Here is an 18736-nt window from a genome sequence, read left to right as displayed (position 1 = left end):
AGGAGCTCGCCCCGCTCCGCGGCCCCAGCGCGGCCGGGGATGCTGCCTGCCCCCCTGTCCTGCTTTAGTTTTCATTTTTTCGCCTCCCCCCCGCCTTTTTTTTTTTTTTGTTAACTCCCCCTTTTTTAAGCTTCCAGGCGCGGCGATGCGCGGTGCCCCGCGGGAGCTGCGCGGCCGCGCACCCGCGCCGAGTGACAGCGCCCGTCCCTTGCCCCCCCGGCCTGTGCGGCCGCGGGCTCTCGCCTTAAATAAAAAATAAGAATAAATAAAGCCAGGGTTTAAGCCCTAAGGAGAAAGGTGGGGGCAATTTGAAAAGGTAATTTGAGTTCATGTCCAAGGCGGTTTTGTTCGAGAAGGCAAAGACGCGACTTAACACGGGGCTGTCTCTTTTTAACCTCAGAGAACAGGCAGGTCTTTTCTCAAGCTTTTAAGGCCTTTCCTGAAAAGAACCAGCGCGATACTAGAAAAAAGTACCTACAGTCTTGCAACAATGTAAAAGCTTCCGGGGAAAAATCCCCCCCGCCTTAAATTCTCCCCGCTTCCCTAGAAGTACAAGGGCAACACAGAACCAACCACACACTTTGGTTCCTGCTCACCGCTGAAAACGCTACACTGATGTGATCTGATATACTGGATTTTTTTCCAGAGCAGTGTTTAAATTATATAGGATTGCAGAGTTTGTGCCTTCAATATATCAGATGTCAAAAAAAGACGTGGATGCAGTGTTGGGGGGTTAGAGGGTGGGGCACAGCAGGGTAAAAAAATTCTCTTGCTTAGAAAACTACATTGCTATTTAAATTAAAATTTTAATTCCAACAGACAATTTGTCTCATCTTTCTTGAAAGTATATTTCAAATGAGCCTGTGAGTAACAGGTTGCTTAATACTAGTTTACAACATTCTTATGTTACACATTGACAGCACATATGACTGGAGTTATTTTGATTTCTTTACATTTTCTACAAAACCAGTAACAACAAGCCCAAACACAAAAACAGCTGAAGAGTAACTACACTTGGCAAGTCATAAAGTGATTAGAATATTGATATTAAAATAAAGGAAACCTTACTGGCACATTTAAGCATGAAGTAGAAAGTGGTAATTTGTTTCATTTAATTACTTAAAAGCTTTTAATAAATCATCATAAAAATGAGAATATAAAATTCTAAACAAAAGATAAAGCAAAATTTTAGAGTGCAGAATTATTGCAATTAATATAAATTAACAACAGCAATTTCATTGTGTTATAAACTAGGTATCAGCCTGTTTAAAAAACTAGCAGGAAATATCAGCATTATTCAAAAATAAAAAATAGAATCAAAGCAACAGTGATAAACAGAATCAAAATTATATGACATAGTATTGAAAAATATCACGAAATTATTGAAGTCACAAAATACATTAAAAATACAAATTTAAATGTAAAAATTTGTAAGTTACATTTAAATGTTCCAAATTAAACAAAATGTCTTAAAACCTTTCTATGCAGTTACATACAGCTGATCCAAAAAGAAGAAATATTAGAGCATGGAATACTTTTTCTTTCTCCTTCAGTAACTCCAGTACTAGTAGTTACACGATCTTCAAAAGATAAATATTTAAACAAATTTCTATCAAATCTGGGAAAAAAAGTTCCATTATAGTAGAGTGGTCTTAGAATTTTTGAACGAGGTGCCAAAAAAATAATGGAACACCAATAGAACTATTAGAAAACAAGTATTTATTTCAAAAACATCTTCACTTGGAAAACGCTCACTAGCATACAGATAAGGTTCTAGCATTAAAAAATAATGAATGGCCACAAAGGTTCTTCAAACCTTGCCTTTCTGTATCTTTCCTCTGATACTGAGGACAGAGTCGCAGACCAGAATTGTAAAGTGCTTTAACAGTTCAGCTCAATCTTTTAAAACATAATTTTTTAAAAAAACAAACTACCCTAACATTAAGTGAAAAAAAAAACCACACACTTTTTTCAGACATTATTCCAGTTTCTTTTTATATTTTACGCCTATTTTAAATAAATGTGCTAAATAATTTTTCCTGTAATGTGCCATCTTAAAAAAAAAAAATCAAGTAACCATACATTGCTGCCTGGCCATAACAGCTATTTTTAAAGCTACTGTTAGTGATAACTTGTTGCTTTAATTAAATGTTACCACTTTTACATTAAAATAACTTTGCTGCTAACACACACAAGCTGAGAAGGTGAATAGATATGTTTGTGCAATTCAATAAGACCAAGCAGAAAGAAACACAGACATTTATCTTATGAAAGTGCTACCATCAACAAAAAACAGTGGCTTAAAGCAGTTACCAAAGAGATGCTATCCTCGGGCTACTAAAACATGTTTCTAAAATTACACAGATTCCCAGCTGGATGCTTTAAAAAAGCATGCCCACACACACCTATGCTAACCTTTACTAGTTGGCCATTTAATTATCTATTGTTTCTGTAATTCCCAGGTTTAAAACGCTCTTTCCTTGAAAGTATCCACAGAATTCTTAAAGAAAAAAAATAGATATCTATCTCCATTTCTAGGTTGGTAACTACAGCACTGAAGTTAATGGGAGCTTTGCTAGGGTGATCAGACCCCCAAGCTCTTTTTAATAGCAGTTAAATGTCAAATATAAATACAACACTGCAGTGAAACATATTCCTTTGACAGAATCTGGGACAAGACACTATGCAGCTGCTGTTAATAATAATGAACAAAACTGGCATTTAATCAAAATCAGTGTTGGTGGTTACAAAGTTGTGCTCAAGCCTGCCTTTTGTTTGTGAAAAAGTCAATATTCCAATGTGTTAACTACAGCCTCAATGGAATCAGCAGCTCCTGTTATTCCCAAAGAGTGGAAAGGTCCACATCCATACAGCGTGTTAAGTGAGGTGATTATCATCATCTCCAGAAGGAGATACTGTTTCAAGCTGCTAAACTAATACACCTCTCCTAGCATCTTCAAATATAGGTGCCTAAAGTTAAACACACTGAAAATAAAATCCTGGCCCCTGCGAGGTTGATGCAAAATTCAGCCACTGGTTTCAATGGACCTCATCTAGGATTTTGACTGGGAATGAGTATCCATAATTCCCTGGGAACTGAGAATCTCCTGCAAGCCTAGAAATGATGTCATTTTTATTAATATTTCTAACTTCCAAGCAACCATGCTCAACAATTTTGGCCTTCAGCTCTTGTGCATGATAAAACCAAGCCTTCCATAAACATTACAGAAAGACCTGAGGAAGATATATTTATATCTCAAATTGTCAGCAGCATATAGTTCATACAAATGTTGTTTTGCTGATGTTGCTGAGCTACTTTTAAAAGTTAATACCTTGTGGGGTATGTAATTTCATCACCAATGTCAAATGACTTCTGAAGATGAAACTTCTCTGATGCAAATCACAAAAAGATGCTTTGAATGTATCCGATATGGTATGCCAACTTTTAAGCTGAGGAATTAAGTTATCTTTATTTTTCAGATCCGAGACATGCACTCACTAAGGGAAAAATTTTAACTGCCATGTCTGTCAGTAGAGCATGACTTACCCAACACTGAGATTCCAATAGCCACAAAAACCTAAATGCAATAGATAGTGTGTAGACCTGAAACAACGTACATAATGAATCAAAAAAGAAATGGTATCAAGGTCTGTTCTGAAAATGTTGTAAGGACATATGGTTGTACTGAGGACGTGTCTTTCAGGTACGTGTTACCAGCTGGGCGTGTTTACGGGGAACATGTAACCAGTAAACAGATGAGAAACCACTTTGTACTGTCCATAAGATAGCAACACAGGAATGATTTTTTTTCATGATTCTTCAGAAGCTGGGCTTGCTTTACATCCACATGAAATGCTGTCATCACTAGGTCTGAGCCCAGAGGATGAACTGCAGAAAAGGGGAGAGGGGAAGAAAAAAAAAAAAAAAAAAAGAGGAAATTGGTTTTCACAACACACTCAAAGCCTGAGTAACAGAGGAGAACTTTAATTATCTCCAGTCACAAAAAGAGACAGGAAATTTGGACTTTTAATTAGCCATTTGGAGTGCAGTTGGATATTTTTTTAGCAAGATAATTTAAACGCGAATAATTCAAGTCTGACTAAATGAAATTCACATAATCAGAATGCAGATAATTGAATTTCTACTGCATTCATTAATTCAGTGTGGAGGTGTGTGTGAAGACTTCTATGATGAGCTGTCACAGCTCAATAAAATCTCAGTCAATTAATTTTTTCATTATCTTAGTATTACATCAACAAAAAAAAGCGAAGCATGCGCATGTGTACGTATGTATATATAATCTCAGAAAGTAAGGAAATACAGAAATCACCTCACAGAGTCAGAGTCTGCATCGTTTGTTTCCTTCTTCCTTTCTTCATCTTCTACAGGAAATCGTCTGTTCAAAGAAGCAAACTTATGAATCGCATCAGCAACAGAGTATTTGGTCTGTCCAGATACACAAGCCTCCATATCTTCTGGGCTCAGCTGAGTCTGTAAGAAGAGGTGAAGCCTACTGTCTGAAAGCAATAAGGCATCTTGTAGGATCCTGGAAAAAGAAAAAAAAAAGTCAAATGTTTTTCTATAGATGCACATACACACCTTAGAATACAAGTGTTTTACCAGAACAAATTCTAAGTGAAGTCCTGCTTTTAAGTTTTCAGATGAATCCTAAATCAGTAGCAGAAGGTAATGAACATATTAAAGTGATTAGGTGCGTGTTACTTTCTTAGTGCATTATTTGGAATTTTAGGTGAGTAAAAACACAAAGCTAATAGTTAGGCACATCTGCTATTAGAATAACTTCAAGGACATTTCTTCCATTTAACCATCTGTTATTACCACATGGATCAATTAATGATTTTTAGGCCGTTTGAGGCATATACTCTTACAAAAATTTGGTCTCCATTTGAGAATGCTCTTATTTTAATTTTTTTAAATAGCTAAGCTTTTCCAAAAATTACAAGTCACCAATTTCTTTCGTGGGGGAAAGAAGTGTGCATGGAGGACTTCAAACACACGTGGTGTCAGGACTTCAGAATACCCATAAACAATGGAGCCAACACTAGCTGAAACCATAAACACTTTGAGAAATATGTATATATTTAAGCTAGAATGAAAATGCTAATACTGAACACAAATTAATATTTACTTGCAAATAGTTTTCAGGGAATCTTAAATACTGTTTCCTTCCAGCTATTCTTTTCAAAGTCAATTTTCATCTTGGGTTTATATGTATTTTCAATTAAGCTTTCAAATAAATTTAGCACAGACTACCTACTTAAATCAAGTGAGATTAAACAAAATTCAATACATTCCAGTAACATAGAAAGTTGTAGAAATACTTTTACAAGGACTAGTAATTGAGGATCATCACTACTTTTGGGTGGGGAAAAAAAAAAAGAGGAAAAAAAAAAAGCAACTTTGCTGCAACATTTCCCTAAAGAAGGGATTTTTTAATACACAAATCCTGGAATGATTAACAAAAGACTCTTTTGTTTATATGTACTTACAATTTCACTCATGTAATAAAGTCACCAGAGCCTATGACCAAGCCAAACATCGCTCCACATAAAATTATTAAAATACCTTTAAACAAATCAAAACTAGTAAGCTTCAGTATTGACCTATTTCGACCCATTTAGGTTACAGTCATTATCAAAAAAAAAGTCATTGCTTTGCAATAGGAAACAAGACATGACATTAATGTAAGAACTAGTATGAGCAGAAATATTGCATTCTATAGGTACTCTGACTAAAATGAAAAGTATAACCGATTAGTTCCTTCTCTCAAGTAAGATTAATGGTGTGTTTGGGCTGTAATGTTTCAAAACACAAATGCATTTTGAAAACTGTTCTCTAAAGTGGCCAACATTACAATAATGTTTAATAAATAAACTAAAGGATTTCTAGCTTAATCTAAGCCTATAACAATCTGTCAAATCAAAATAAGTAATAGGAGGTAACTAACTGAAAATGCAGGATATTTGTGTACATGCACATTTCATTTGCCTAGGTAAACACACACAGCCTCAACCAAATAACTCAAACTTCGGCACTTTCCAAGGAGGAATTATCTGCAATGACCCTAATGATCTACCTGGTACATTTGAATTTCAGTCTCAAAGGGACAAGATTTTACTGAAGTTCAAAATAAGCTCACTTTCATACTCGAGAAAGCCTTTTTTAATTCCAATCTGAATTCTCACAATTTTACTTAAAAGTCAACACAGCAAACAGGCATCTGCAAAATCAATGCATGCAGTGTATTAACATACAGAAAAACTTCTTCATAGTCTAAAAGAAGCCAGCAAATTCTGCGTAAAAATTACTCAAAACACAAAATTTACGGGTCTACACACCTTGACAGCCACAGTTTCATGAACAGTTTGAAAAGCCATCATTCAGCGGCCACTGAAAGAGGATTTCAGCCCTGACTCTTGATAAACATACATTCCAAAGACAAACATTAAAAAAAAAGTCAAAGAAAAATTACATGCGATAAATCCGCATTTATAATTTATGCACTTGAGGGAGTAAATATTCTCCTTCCTCTTTTCTTCCACTTAATAAAAAAGAAAAGAAAAAGAAAAATAGCATGCTGGAGTTTATTGTAGAGTTAACTAGAGTTTTTCCCAGGGTTACCAGCACAATGAGGGGATGTACGTTTCTGCAATTCTAGCATTTGCGTGTCTAATATCAAGTAACCCAGCAAAAGGCCAAGACATTAAATTCTGTGGATGGCATTTAGTTTCACAGATTTTCCTCTTGCTGTACCTTCAAAAGTTTCCTTCTGACCAGCGGAAACACAAGTAACTAACTGTTCATGAGATTACACTACACTTACAGCTCTGTTGCCGTTTGAAACGTATTTTATTTTCTTTATAAAATAATGGGTAATCTTTGAAATTGATTCTAGATGGTTTGAGGCATTACACCAGAAAAGTAATGAGCACTAATGTCAATGATATTGGACACAAATTCATTTTAGCTTTATTTCATGTCCAGTACAATTCTGCTAAGCCTTGAACTGCTAAAGCACTATTATTAACTCAGCAGTAACCTAACACATGGAACAGCAAACAAAAGTGATAAGAGTACAGACTGATCAGGACCTCAAGGCTACTGTCCTTTTTCTGCAGCTATAATTCAATTTCCAATTTTACTTTACATTGGACTCATTATTTCACAGTAATTTTCTTTTCTGCTTCAGAGTGCCATCTGGAGGTGAAAGGAATAAAGGGAAACTCGGGCAAAGAAACGGAAAGATGTTCATAAAGCTAATCACATGTGAATATATATACGTTCATAAGGGGTAAAGGGATAAAACATTCAATGCATTTTGCAAACCAATTAAGACCATACTGAAAGTAAATATATTAACACCTCTCACCCAGTCATCCCCTTGAAGATTTTTTTTTTTTCCTTTCTTTGATTAAACAATAACTTTTGTTTTTCCTACCCATCCCCTCTGAACCAACAGGTTAGATTGCTTTTTAATTGCATCCTTCAAGCAACCAAAATGAAAAATAAATTCTGTGCTATCCATAAGCATTATGTTTTCCTGTTCAAAATACTTATCCTTTGAGGAAATAACCGCACATTTGTCACCAGATATTACTGGTATAGCAGTTGCTCTCTGGGGCTTTTGCTGACCTGGGGACTCACTGTGTGCAGGGTTGTACATCTGAAAAATAGATTTGGCTCCAAGGACCTTAAAAATCAAAATTATGAAACACCAGCTGACAAATTTAAAAGGCAAGAGGAAAGGCGGAGTGTCAGAATATTAATACTCTGATGTCTTAGCAGAGGCTGAACGCCTGCGCAGTTTGAGCACGGGCAGTAGCATTCCCAGTGCTTCTCCAACAGTTTTATGACAGCCAGTGCAAAGCTGCAGTTACAGCCATGTAAATTAGCTCTTGCTGCTGTTGTGCTAATGGAAGAGTCATGGCTCACGGTGATAACTCCCATAAACTGACCCAGCACGATGAAGAGAACAACAGACTTTCTATGCACGCCTGGAATAAGAAGGAAAGGCTAAACCCTGCAAGTCTTGATCCCATCAGTAGTCATTAGTTGTGAGAGATCTCACTCGTCTTGGCCAGATTGCTCACATGCATAATGACTGCTTATGTGATTAAGGGGGCTGCAGGATAAGACTCTACATTTGAATTAGATATAATAATATATTTTGGTTTTCTTGGCCATGTGAGTCTTTGTTTGTAAGCTTTCAGTAAATGCATGTGATCTCTGGACCTTTAAGGAAGCAGGGCTAAAAAACTGCACTTTGCAACCAAAAGAAATAATGTCAGTTTTGAGGAAATGCTGAATATTGTACCAGGAGTATTTCTCCTTCTCCGTGTTACAGCAAGAACATTTACAAGAGACAAAACATGTGTTTTGTCTTATTTGGACAAGGTCCAAAATCTGGTTTTCTTCAACATGATTTTATTAGGTATATTATACACTGTTCTGCTGGAGGAGAACAACATATGGCTGAACAGTACAACTTAATCCTAACTAAAGATTTCCTGTATCTACTGTAACCTAATACAATGACAGATGCACACTTGCATGTGTGTGGAAGGTTAACACTCTGATTTTGTCTTCGACAAATTTACTCTGCCCATTTACATCATATCATAAGAGTAAGGGGAAGAAAAAGCAAGAGTTGGGAGGCAGGGGATGACAGCCTGTGCTGTGGTGCCCTCTATTGAGCATTGCCTCAGCCCTAGCCCACAGCAAAAAAAGCCCCAGTTTCCACTTTAAAAAAAGCCAACTGCCTTCTGTCCTTCATTTTTTCATGAAGCAGGAAATGTTACCGAGAGCAAGCAACTGCAAAGCAACTTGCTGGGCATCTGATAACACATATGTTTAAGACAGGATTAAGCAACATGTGCCTGCTAGGCATTATTCACTCACCAGATAGGAAATACTACTGTTTCATCAAGAAAAGGCAGCCACTGCTCACCCGAGGAGATCCCACCACCCACACAGGCCACCCAGGTCCTGCCTGAGCCACAGCAAAGTGGCATCTGTCCCCCTTGGAGCCAGACTCCCATTCTTGGCATTCCTGAGAGAGCACCCAGTGGAGACACCTCCAGAAGAAAGTCCTTTGACCCTGCATGAGCTCCTGCTTTTGTGGGACTGCGGGTTATGAGGAGGGTAAAACCCGAGCCAGCTCCAGAGAACAGCTCTGCCTTGGATAGCCAAGTTCTGGTTGGCTTGTTTGGCACCAAATGAGCCCAACCCACAGCCATACAGAACAGCAACTGTGGATGGAGCTCTTCATCTCCTGTGAATCCCAGCCCTGCGTTTCTCAAAACTCCTAGTATGCCTTCCACCCTATCACAAACCGCACATTTGATAAGTAATTGAAGAGTAATCCTTTTACCAAACCACAACTTTTTGGGATCCAACTGTATTCAATAAAAGAGAGTCAGGAACTGACACTTCAGCCACTGAGGGACTTAATTTGAAACAGTTTTGTTAATTAGTTTTGTAATACACAGAGCACACATTATCTTCTATGAAGGTCATCTAAATCCCAAAATTAAACTTGTGCAGCTAAAAAGGAATGAAAGCAAAGAGTATCTCACAGAACCTAGTAGTGTAAGACAGTGTTTTAATTTTGACCTCTGATTTAAGAATAAACTTTTCCTTTGAATTTACAAACATCCTCAAAGGTATGAGAATACTCACCAGGAAAAACACGTAATTTTCCTTACTCTTACAAGGTAATTAATAATTGAAAAAGGGCTAGCTGACTTCCGTTAATGCAAATGACCTCTTGAAATATTAAATTATGCCCAGACAAGAAGTGAGCTTTACAGCTCTTCATCGCTCAGAGATAATAACCTATAAAGACAAGCAGGTCTTACCCTGTATTTGCACAGTGAAGTCAAATCAAAATGCCCATTTCTAGATTTCACCAAACTCTAGTGCTTTGCTTTAGTGTCCAGCTGTTGGCCTGATTCTCATCCTGCTTTGCTCAGCATGGAGAGGCTTCACAAAGGCTCCAAGTACACACCTTGCCCCACACCAACTCGTTCTGCAGTGATAGGTGAAGGAGGACAAGATGCCTCCACAACTGTCCACGTATAGGCAATATGGGGGAGCTCCCAGGGCCAGAAGCTGAATACCAGAGAGCTTCCAGCACTACAACCTTACTCCTCAAGCATTTGACTCCTGCCTGGGCAGACACTACAGCAACCTGCTCACGCACAGCGAGAGGCACAGAGCATAAACTGAAGACTCTGAAAAATCTACACTCTTATTTCAGAGATGGCATGGATCCTGATAAACCCACATAGCACTGTGCACAGAGAGGAGCTTGGGTCACTTGCTGACATTCGAAAAATGTTGTCTGCAAACTTCTCCCTTGACGGGTGGTGTGGTTTGGGCCCAACACGACAACAAAAGGAGCAGCCCCATGGCTGCTCACTCAACTCCCCCCACGCACACACTCTGGAACGAGGACAAAGCTCCTGGGTCGAGACAAAGGACAAGGAGGGTTCTTCACCAATTAAGGTCCCAGGCAAAACAGACTCAACTTGGGGAAAAAGTAATAAATTTCACACTAATCACACACACATAGGACACAGACAACACACAGAGCAGGGCTTGCATATGTTACCCCACCCCTCCCCTCTTCCTGGGCCCAAATCACTTTGTTCCTGGTTTCTCTCCCTCCTTCCCCCCAGCGGCACAGGGGGACAGGGGATGGGGTTTAGAGTCAGTTCACAGGCTGGTGGTTCCTGCTGCTCCTTCCTCCCCAAGAAGAAGGATTCCTACAGTCCTTCCCTGCTTCCCCATGAGGCCCCTCCCATCGGAGCAAGTCCTCCACGAACCTCTCCTTCGTAAGTCTTTCCCACGAGGTCCGGAGCTGCTCCAGCCTGGGCTTCCCACAGAGTCACGGGCTCCTTTGGGAACAAACTCCCCTGGTGCCGGGGTCTTCCAAAGCTGCGTAATCAGAGTCCACTGGCAGCAAATCCTCTGGCCACAACATCCAAGTCCAGTGGCCAAGTTCACCCCTCCTGGCGCCTTCAGGGAACGTTCCACCACGTTCCTCCATGAGTGCAGGGGGACAGCTGCCATCTCACCATGGGTTGCAGGGAAACTTCTGCTTGGGCACCTTCTTCCCCTTCTTCCTCACCAACCACCAGCACTGCTCTCCTTCTCCAGCACTGCTCTCCTCTCAAGCACCATTCTTCTCCACCATTCTTGGAAGCAGGGGGAGCTTCTCAGCTTCCTACCAGAGTCACTCCTGTGGCCCTTCCCCTGCTACCAAAAAAAACACACCAAACCAAACCAGAACAACAGGTCCCTAGGCTTGAATCCCATTTCTTCTCACTGTCACAAAGAAACACCAGCAGGGTTGTTTGTGAGCTTGTGTAAGGTGACTCCTGTTACTGCTGGGGCAAACAAAGCACTTTGCTTTGCAGTTCTGGGTTACACCATCCCATACAACTACCTTCTGGCTCCTTTCTTACCCCTTTCCTAATATACAAGAGAGGTCTTGCTTCCCCTGGCATTGCCACACTACAGAACATGCAGTATCCAGACCCAGATGCGTATACACACACATGTACTTGTCAGTGACTCCCACAAATTCAGAGAAAGAAATCATAAACCTTCGGTTCAGACTCATAAAAAGTGGGAGAGAAAAAAAAAAAGCAGCCTATCAGCCTAGCTGAGACAGGAAAAATACCTCTCCTGTAAGCAGTAGCACAGAGGTGCCAGCCAGCAGAGGGCAATGGTACAGCACATAAGGTCCCAAGCCAATTTGTCACAACATAACTCTATCTCTGAAAATTCCTTCCAAGTACTCCCCAGGGCTGAGCAAAAGCTGACACCTTTCTAAACAGCATCCAAGTTCACACATTTAAATCATTACCTTACAACGGAGATGCTTCCTGGACTAACAGCAGCAAGGTAAAACACTCCACATGCTGTCATTTTCTGCTGTCAGTACCCGTTTAAGCTACAGATATCCACAAAATTGAAGAGTAAGGATGTGTTTTAAGAGAAACTACCTTTACATTTCACCTTTTGAAGCACAGAGGGTAAATATTTTTGATGTTGAAATACTTTACCTTGCTACCAGGTTGGTTTCTTTGCCATTTTAAAATGAGAGACATTTTGGAAACACAGTGCAGCACAGCTAAGCTAGAACTGCTCAGACTCAGGCACTTGGCACTACCATACCCTTTGGTTGACCATTAATATTATAATCTCTAGAAGCACAGTCACTGTTTTTCACCATCTTCCTTTCCTGAGGTGCAGAAAAGTGCCTCTGACACTTTTCTGCTTTCCCCTTCCCGTCTCACATGCTTTCAACTATTATTTATTGTCTATCCTTTTGGCCACAGATCCTATATAACTGCATATAAAATACTACCCCTGCAGCAGCTAGCCCTCCCTGCCTTCAGCCGTTAAACAAATATATCTCAGAAATATATCTCAGCAAATATATCTCAGAACCAATGATTTCTTGTCTGTTAGGGAGGCTTATACTGACCAGAAAAATAAAGGATCCGATATTCCTCTATCCAGCAATCACGAAGATTAAAGCCTACTTAAATTACTTACTTTTTTTCTTTGCTTATGCAGCTCTGATTCATAGGAACATCAATACTGAAAGAAGACAAATAGCCTCTCCTGGCAGTGCCTCACCATGCCCTTAACCCAAGCAGTGGCCAGAGAGAGGCAGCTGATGGGCACACAGCTCCTGCGCCAGCAGCTGTGAGCAGCCTGCTCTTCCACCAGCCATGCCAGGGTGCTACCAGAATGGCAAAGGAAGCAGAAAATGACACCAAGAGAGTCTCTGCTACTGCAGAAGGTAATGTGGTTACAGCAGCAGGACTGAGGGATGCTGTACTGAAACTCACACAGGACTGCCTTGCAACACAGGTCAGAGGCTACACCTTTCCTTCACGCTAACCCTCTACACAGCCCCGCAGATGAAAGATTTTATACTGACTGTGGCTGTCCTGCAAATGGTCACAGCTGCTAGAGCTTGTTTATGTCAGTGGAACTAGTAAACAAAGTAACTAGCGCTATAGGAAATATCTCTGTTAGGAGATCTCACTACAAAATTTTCCAAGGCTCATGGGGGTTTAGCCCACAAAGACACTGATTTTCCATGAACATAAAGAGGGAGAGAAAGCCGTTTCTTTGTATGAGAATATCTAGCTTATTATTGCAAGCTAGAAACAGACATCCTGGTGAAAGATTTCCCAGCTTTAGTTGGGAATTACAAAGCAACATAAATCCAAAACTATTATTTATAACTGATGCAGCACAATGGAAAAGCCCCTGCTGACGTTTCCTTACAACCAATAGAGCTGAAGTCACATGTATGAAATATGACTTGGCGAATAAAACAAAACCAAACGTGTACCATGTACAAATGACCACAGGGTGGCTCTCAAGTACCAGAGATTTGCTATTTTAGACCTGAAAATTGATGACGTCAAAAAAAATGCCAACATCCCCAGAATAGGCAGTACTTACTTTTCCAGGAACTCTTGCAGACCCTGCCGGCGATGGTTCACATGATGAGGATTGTTCATGTTGAAAAAGGGAGTTTTAGATGGCAGTTCAGGTAACTGTCTGTATAAACCAGAAGCAAATACACAGTAAAGACCAAATCTGAAACAGTGGACAGATAATGCAACTAGCAAATGCCAACCCTGAGCACGTGAAATTCACAGCGTATGTTCCAGAAGCTCATGAAATGGAGTTTGGGAACACAAGGATGAGAAACCGGAGGGCTTCCCACACACCTCAAAGGGAAAAATAGACCAGATTTTTCTGGTCCAATTGGTATGCCCGCATGCATATTTGGCTGGGTGTCTTATTTTGCCCTAGAGGCACACAGAGGAGGTACTTAGACCTACGATGAGCTGCTATTTCTGTTATCTGTGCATAGCAAAAGGAAACAGATCAAATACACTACAAATTGGGAGGTGGGGGGGTTGGAGATGTTTGTCACCAAAGGCTATCAGCACAAGCTGCATTGTTCTGGGTTTAAAGCAGAGAAAATGTCTTCTACAGAATAAGCTTGTGCTAGTAAGAAACACAGGACACTTTCCAGCTCTGATTTCTGTAATTCTCAGCATTAAAATGAACCAACCCCCACCTTCCATAAGTGACAGATTAATAAATAGTTATATGTAAAAGCTGCTCACATAAGTGCTGCATTGCTCTGAAGCCTCTGCCGAAGCCAAACAAATTCTCTGAAGCGTCGTCTAACACAGGATGTTTTCCTTGTAAAGCACATACTGTTTGTCTGTTGGGGAATAAAGAACATCTTACTTTGTAAACCAGCTTAAGCTAAAGTGGTATTAAAAACACATCTGATATGCTAATCCCTGACACACCAACAAAAAGCTTGACATTAATTGAGTTTAGGTTAAGGACTGTGCTTTATCTCAGACAGGACTAGTGACAATTTATTCTGCTTCTCAGGGAAATGTTTTTAATCTTTTTTTTAAATTATTTTCAAAAGCAAGAGATCCAGATTACAGTACAACTAGCCATAACAAGGAAAAAGATGTCAGAAAAATCTTTGCAGGGGAAAAAAAAAAAATCAGCTATTCTAATTAGAATCCTGCAAACAGTTAACTACAGAGTTCTGCCAGGGTCCAATTCTACTTAAATCAAATCAGAGAAACAAACGTGACAGCTCCCTGCAAGCAGCATTTGGAAATTTTCCCACAGAATGCCACCATGAGAAAATGCCAATTCATCAAAAGAGAAGCTATCTATGGAAATCAATTGCCTTTGCCAAATTTTCCCGTGGAATATACGATTAGATGAAACTCCACCTACCAGAGAGGACTCTGTTGTAAACCTGCCTGAAGACTAATCTATCACTGATAACCTGCCAACACTCACAGTTCCAGACAGCCACATGATGCAGACTGAAGAGGGCCCAAAAATGCCAGCTTTCTGGAATAGCTGAATATCTGCGATACCTCACAGTTTAAGAAGCCAATGCTCTAGTTATTGGGCAGAAAAGGAATCCTGCTGATCTAAGAGCCTAACAGACTCAAGATTTTGAATCCATTAAGAAGCCTTGATGGTAGGACTGATCTAGGGACTTGCTTTATGCTGGTAGGAAGCTGAGCTGCTAATTAGCTTCAGAGATGCCCAGTGCTGAACCAGAGAACACTGGGTCAAGATGACATAACCCCAACTTAGCAGTCACTGAGAAAACCAGTGACACGTTTCTATTCAGAAGCAGCAATGCCTGTGAAAGTGACACAGCACCAGCCTCACCAAACCCCTGCCCATGGCAGAGGGCCTAGAACTAGATGATCTTTAAGGTCCTTTCCAACCGAAACCATTCAATGACAATGATGATGGATCTAAAGAATTGCTATTTACCAGAAGTCAGTAATATAATTGCTTTGGAAGCAGTACTTAAACCACATTGTAAAATGAAAGTGTTTCACAGCTCTGATTGCCCCACAGGAGAAGTACTTCTCAAAATGGACTTTTAATAAGCCACCATTTGACTGCTTGCTCTCATTACGCTGAATGCTTAACTCTTCCACACAGGAAGGAAATGCTTTCAGTCTTGTGCCAAGCATCCACCACATAACTTGGTGGCTCTCAAATGTTTCACTTCATACACTACACAATTATTTATTTACATTGTAATTAAAACCCCTGGATCTAGACTATAGAAATTAGGATAACTCCCTCCATATGTCATCCACCAAAGAGCAATAATCAACAAAACCAAATTATATATAGGACAGATTTAAGACACAAGAGAACCATAATTCTAAGTGCACTCCCATTAACATATGGTAGATTACAATCATAAACCCAAATGTAGTTACTTGACACATCCAAGCACCACTAAACTAGCATAATATGAATGTCAGGGTACATTGAAAACAACAACACTGCAGCAACCAAATAAACTGGCCAAAATAAGAACTTAGGAAAATTTAAAGTACAAATAGCCATAGAATTACCTGAAAATAAAGTTGATTTCCCATGAATACCTCAACACAAAACTTCTATAATGGTAAGACATCACTGACTATGACCACCTTCTAGCTGATAAGAAAAGCTAAGAATCACCTCTGTTGCAAGACACTGTGGAGTGCACTTGTGAACACAACACGACGTTCTGCCACAGGCTTTCTGTACAGCCTTTGGATAAGCCACCTTAGCTGTTCCACTGCATTTCAGTCATTTTGGACAGAACCAGCAATAAAAGCCCAAAGAATCTGCGCTAGTATTTTTTATACTTACGTGAATAAATATCTCATAGTCTATGTAAGAATGCCATGAGTCTTCTTTTTGTGTCCTGGGGTCTCGCACCAAGACAGTTACAAATTCCTGCAAGCGCATAATAAAAATCAAGCAATTAATTTAAGACGACAAAGGGAGCCTGAAAGACCCACTTGATTGCTCTGCTGTTCCACAAACTATTGTGCCCAGATTAAAAGCTGAACTGCTGTTTTATTGAATTTTGCAACCCTATAAAAAGAGAACCAAAAAAGCAATGAATCATCTGAGCTACACCACATGTCTGGGAAATTCCTTGTGAAACTGCTAGCTAACGTTTCAGAATAAGTAATACTGTGAAAAGTCATACATGTTTCATGTATGAGAGAGTTGGTGATTTCAGTACCTACAAACCGAAAACCTAATATTCAAAGTCACACATGCAAGAGAGAACTAGGCAGGTATTTTAGGCTTTTCCCATCCTTCTAGTCAACATTCAGAAATAACATGTTACAAACCTGCTCCATGTACCCAACGCATACATACAGAATTTTATTTGCTCCTAAATTCATTTTGTCATTGTATCTGTATTTTTTTAATAAAATATTTATACCCATTGATTTCAGGGATCTGAGGTAATTGCTGGGTACTTCAGCAGGGAGGCAAAGAACTGCCTTTTTTCTATGCCCCAAATGACTCCTTCCAGCCCAGTGGAAAAGGATGTACCATTACCAATTGTCCTGGACACAGATTCAACACAGGGCATTCGAGGTCTGAAGCCTAGCATCCTGGATGTCATGTGGAAGAAGACAAATCCTCCTCTGCCACACATGCTTTCCAATACCCCAGGAACTTAAGCAGCAGAGTCCAGCCAAGGATGCAGGACCTGGCCATCAATCTGTCCAAGGAAGCAACACTGCCACACTGCAGAGCGTAATTCCCCATGTGGGGCAACAGTGAGAGAGTATTTGTCCTAGGAGTTGTCAAATATAGTCTATTTCCTTTTAGTTCCCACATTTATATAATTATTTAGATGGCTCTTGAAGGAGTGTGAGAGGCCTATGGGCATTACTGTCACATAACAGGGCATCACTAATAGGAATTGGAAAAGGCTGAAGAATTACATGACTCCAAGTATCCTTAGCTAACGACCACGTGAAAACCTGTTTTATGTTTAAAAAAAAACACAACAAACACACACCAAAACAAACAAACAAAAAACCACACACACCTTGTAAATCTGCATGTTCATACTGGGATGGAAAAGGTTTCTTTAAATCCAAAGGTTGAAAATGTGTGTAACTACCTGCTTTTTCCCAAGCAAACAAATAGGCTGCCCTACATCAGTTGCTTAAATCAGCTATTCACCAAAAAGCTAAGCCAACCACTCACGCAATGACTCAGTTACAGAACGCTGTATCATTTTAAGCTGTAGATATATTCCCCCTGAGAGGAAGGTACTGCACAAGATCTCTAGGTACAGGAATCAACTGTGGGAGGAATGACAGTGCCTGATAAATAACATGCTTTTCTAGTGTGACTTTGCATAAAAGAAGCACATTGAGAAATCTTGGACTAGAAAGCTCTCAAAAACATCTCTATGCCCAAACCACAAATCAGAAAAGAAATCTTTACTCTTCTGCCAGGTCTTCTCCCCCCACCACATACCCTTCAGCATGCCACCAGCAGCAACCTTCAACAGTGTGACAGGAGAACAGCAGCAACCTTGGATGGAAAAGATTGTTTTTCCTTAATACCCACTGCACTCTGTCCATGGCAGGGAGTTGTTCATTGTCTGGAATAAATAGTTTACCACACTGATTTCCAGGCAGTACTGCTTCAGGGATGGGGAGCCTGTAGCCTGATGGCTGGATACAGCCCATGGTTTTATCTCACTTAGCCCTGCTCCTAGTCACAGGGGTGTTTTCTGCATTATTTCTGGATACCCTTTTGGTGAGCATCATGAGCACCTCTGCCAAAGAAAGATGCACTACCTCTGCTGCTTCTTTCCTCATGGAAGAGCACTGCAGGCCCGATTGTCCTCTGCATCTTTCTAAGCCCACATCAATGTCACACATGGAAGAAATGAACAGAGCTGTAATCACTTCTACCAGCTGAAGGTCATGTCTTCTACAAAAACACTACTGGGAGACATGAGTAAGTTATTCCCTGTCCTGAGCAGACCCTGAGCAATGTGCAGAACAAAACAGAGGAAACAATTTTTTTTATTATTATTATTTTTCCCTGCCTGCCTCACTATCATTTAACATACACATACAGACACAGAATACTTTTGGACCCACTGTAACATCATCTCATATCCACATATTGCATTCTTCCAAGTTTTTGGTTTTCCCTAGCCTCCTTATTTCCCTGTGTCCCACTCTTCTCCAGAGCTGCAACCACTTCCCCTAAACATACTTTTTTTTTTCCTGCGCACCAAATGCGTCAGTCCTGCAAGTGGAAAAAGAGGATTTACATCAGGAA

At 40.0% G+C, this 18736-nt stretch overlaps 1 protein-coding gene across 6 annotated transcripts in view; it reads right to left on the bottom strand.

Moving 5' to 3' along the window:
• Nucleotides 1–786: 786 nt before the first annotated feature.
• The window catches only part of SNX10 (sorting nexin 10), a 37226-nt gene continuing 19276 nt past the window's right edge, over nt 787–18736 (bottom strand). For 5 of the 6 annotated variants that reach the window (XM_051611968.1, XM_051611969.1, XM_051611970.1 and 2 more), the window contains exons 3-7: nt 16274–16360; nt 14191–14291; nt 13514–13612; nt 4332–4547; nt 787–3889 (exon numbers count right to left, since the gene is read on the bottom strand). In XM_051611968.1, the coding sequence (XP_051467928.1) occupies nt 3811–3889; nt 4332–4547; nt 13514–13612; nt 14191–14291; nt 16274–16360 (582 nt within the window). In that variant the 3' untranslated portion in view covers nt 787–3810. The remainder of the gene's footprint in view (nt 3890–4331; nt 4548–13513; nt 13613–14190; nt 14292–16273; nt 16361–18736) is intronic. The other variant, XM_051611973.1, reaches the window with a different exon arrangement.

Source organism: Apus apus, chromosome 2 (genome assembly GCF_020740795.1).
Source record: "Apus apus isolate bApuApu2 chromosome 2, bApuApu2.pri.cur, whole genome shotgun sequence".
NCBI lineage: Eukaryota > Metazoa > Chordata > Aves > Apodiformes > Apodidae > Apus > Apus apus.
The sequence above is the reverse complement of the archived record's forward strand: the minus strand, read 5'-3'. Positions and strand labels throughout refer to the sequence as shown.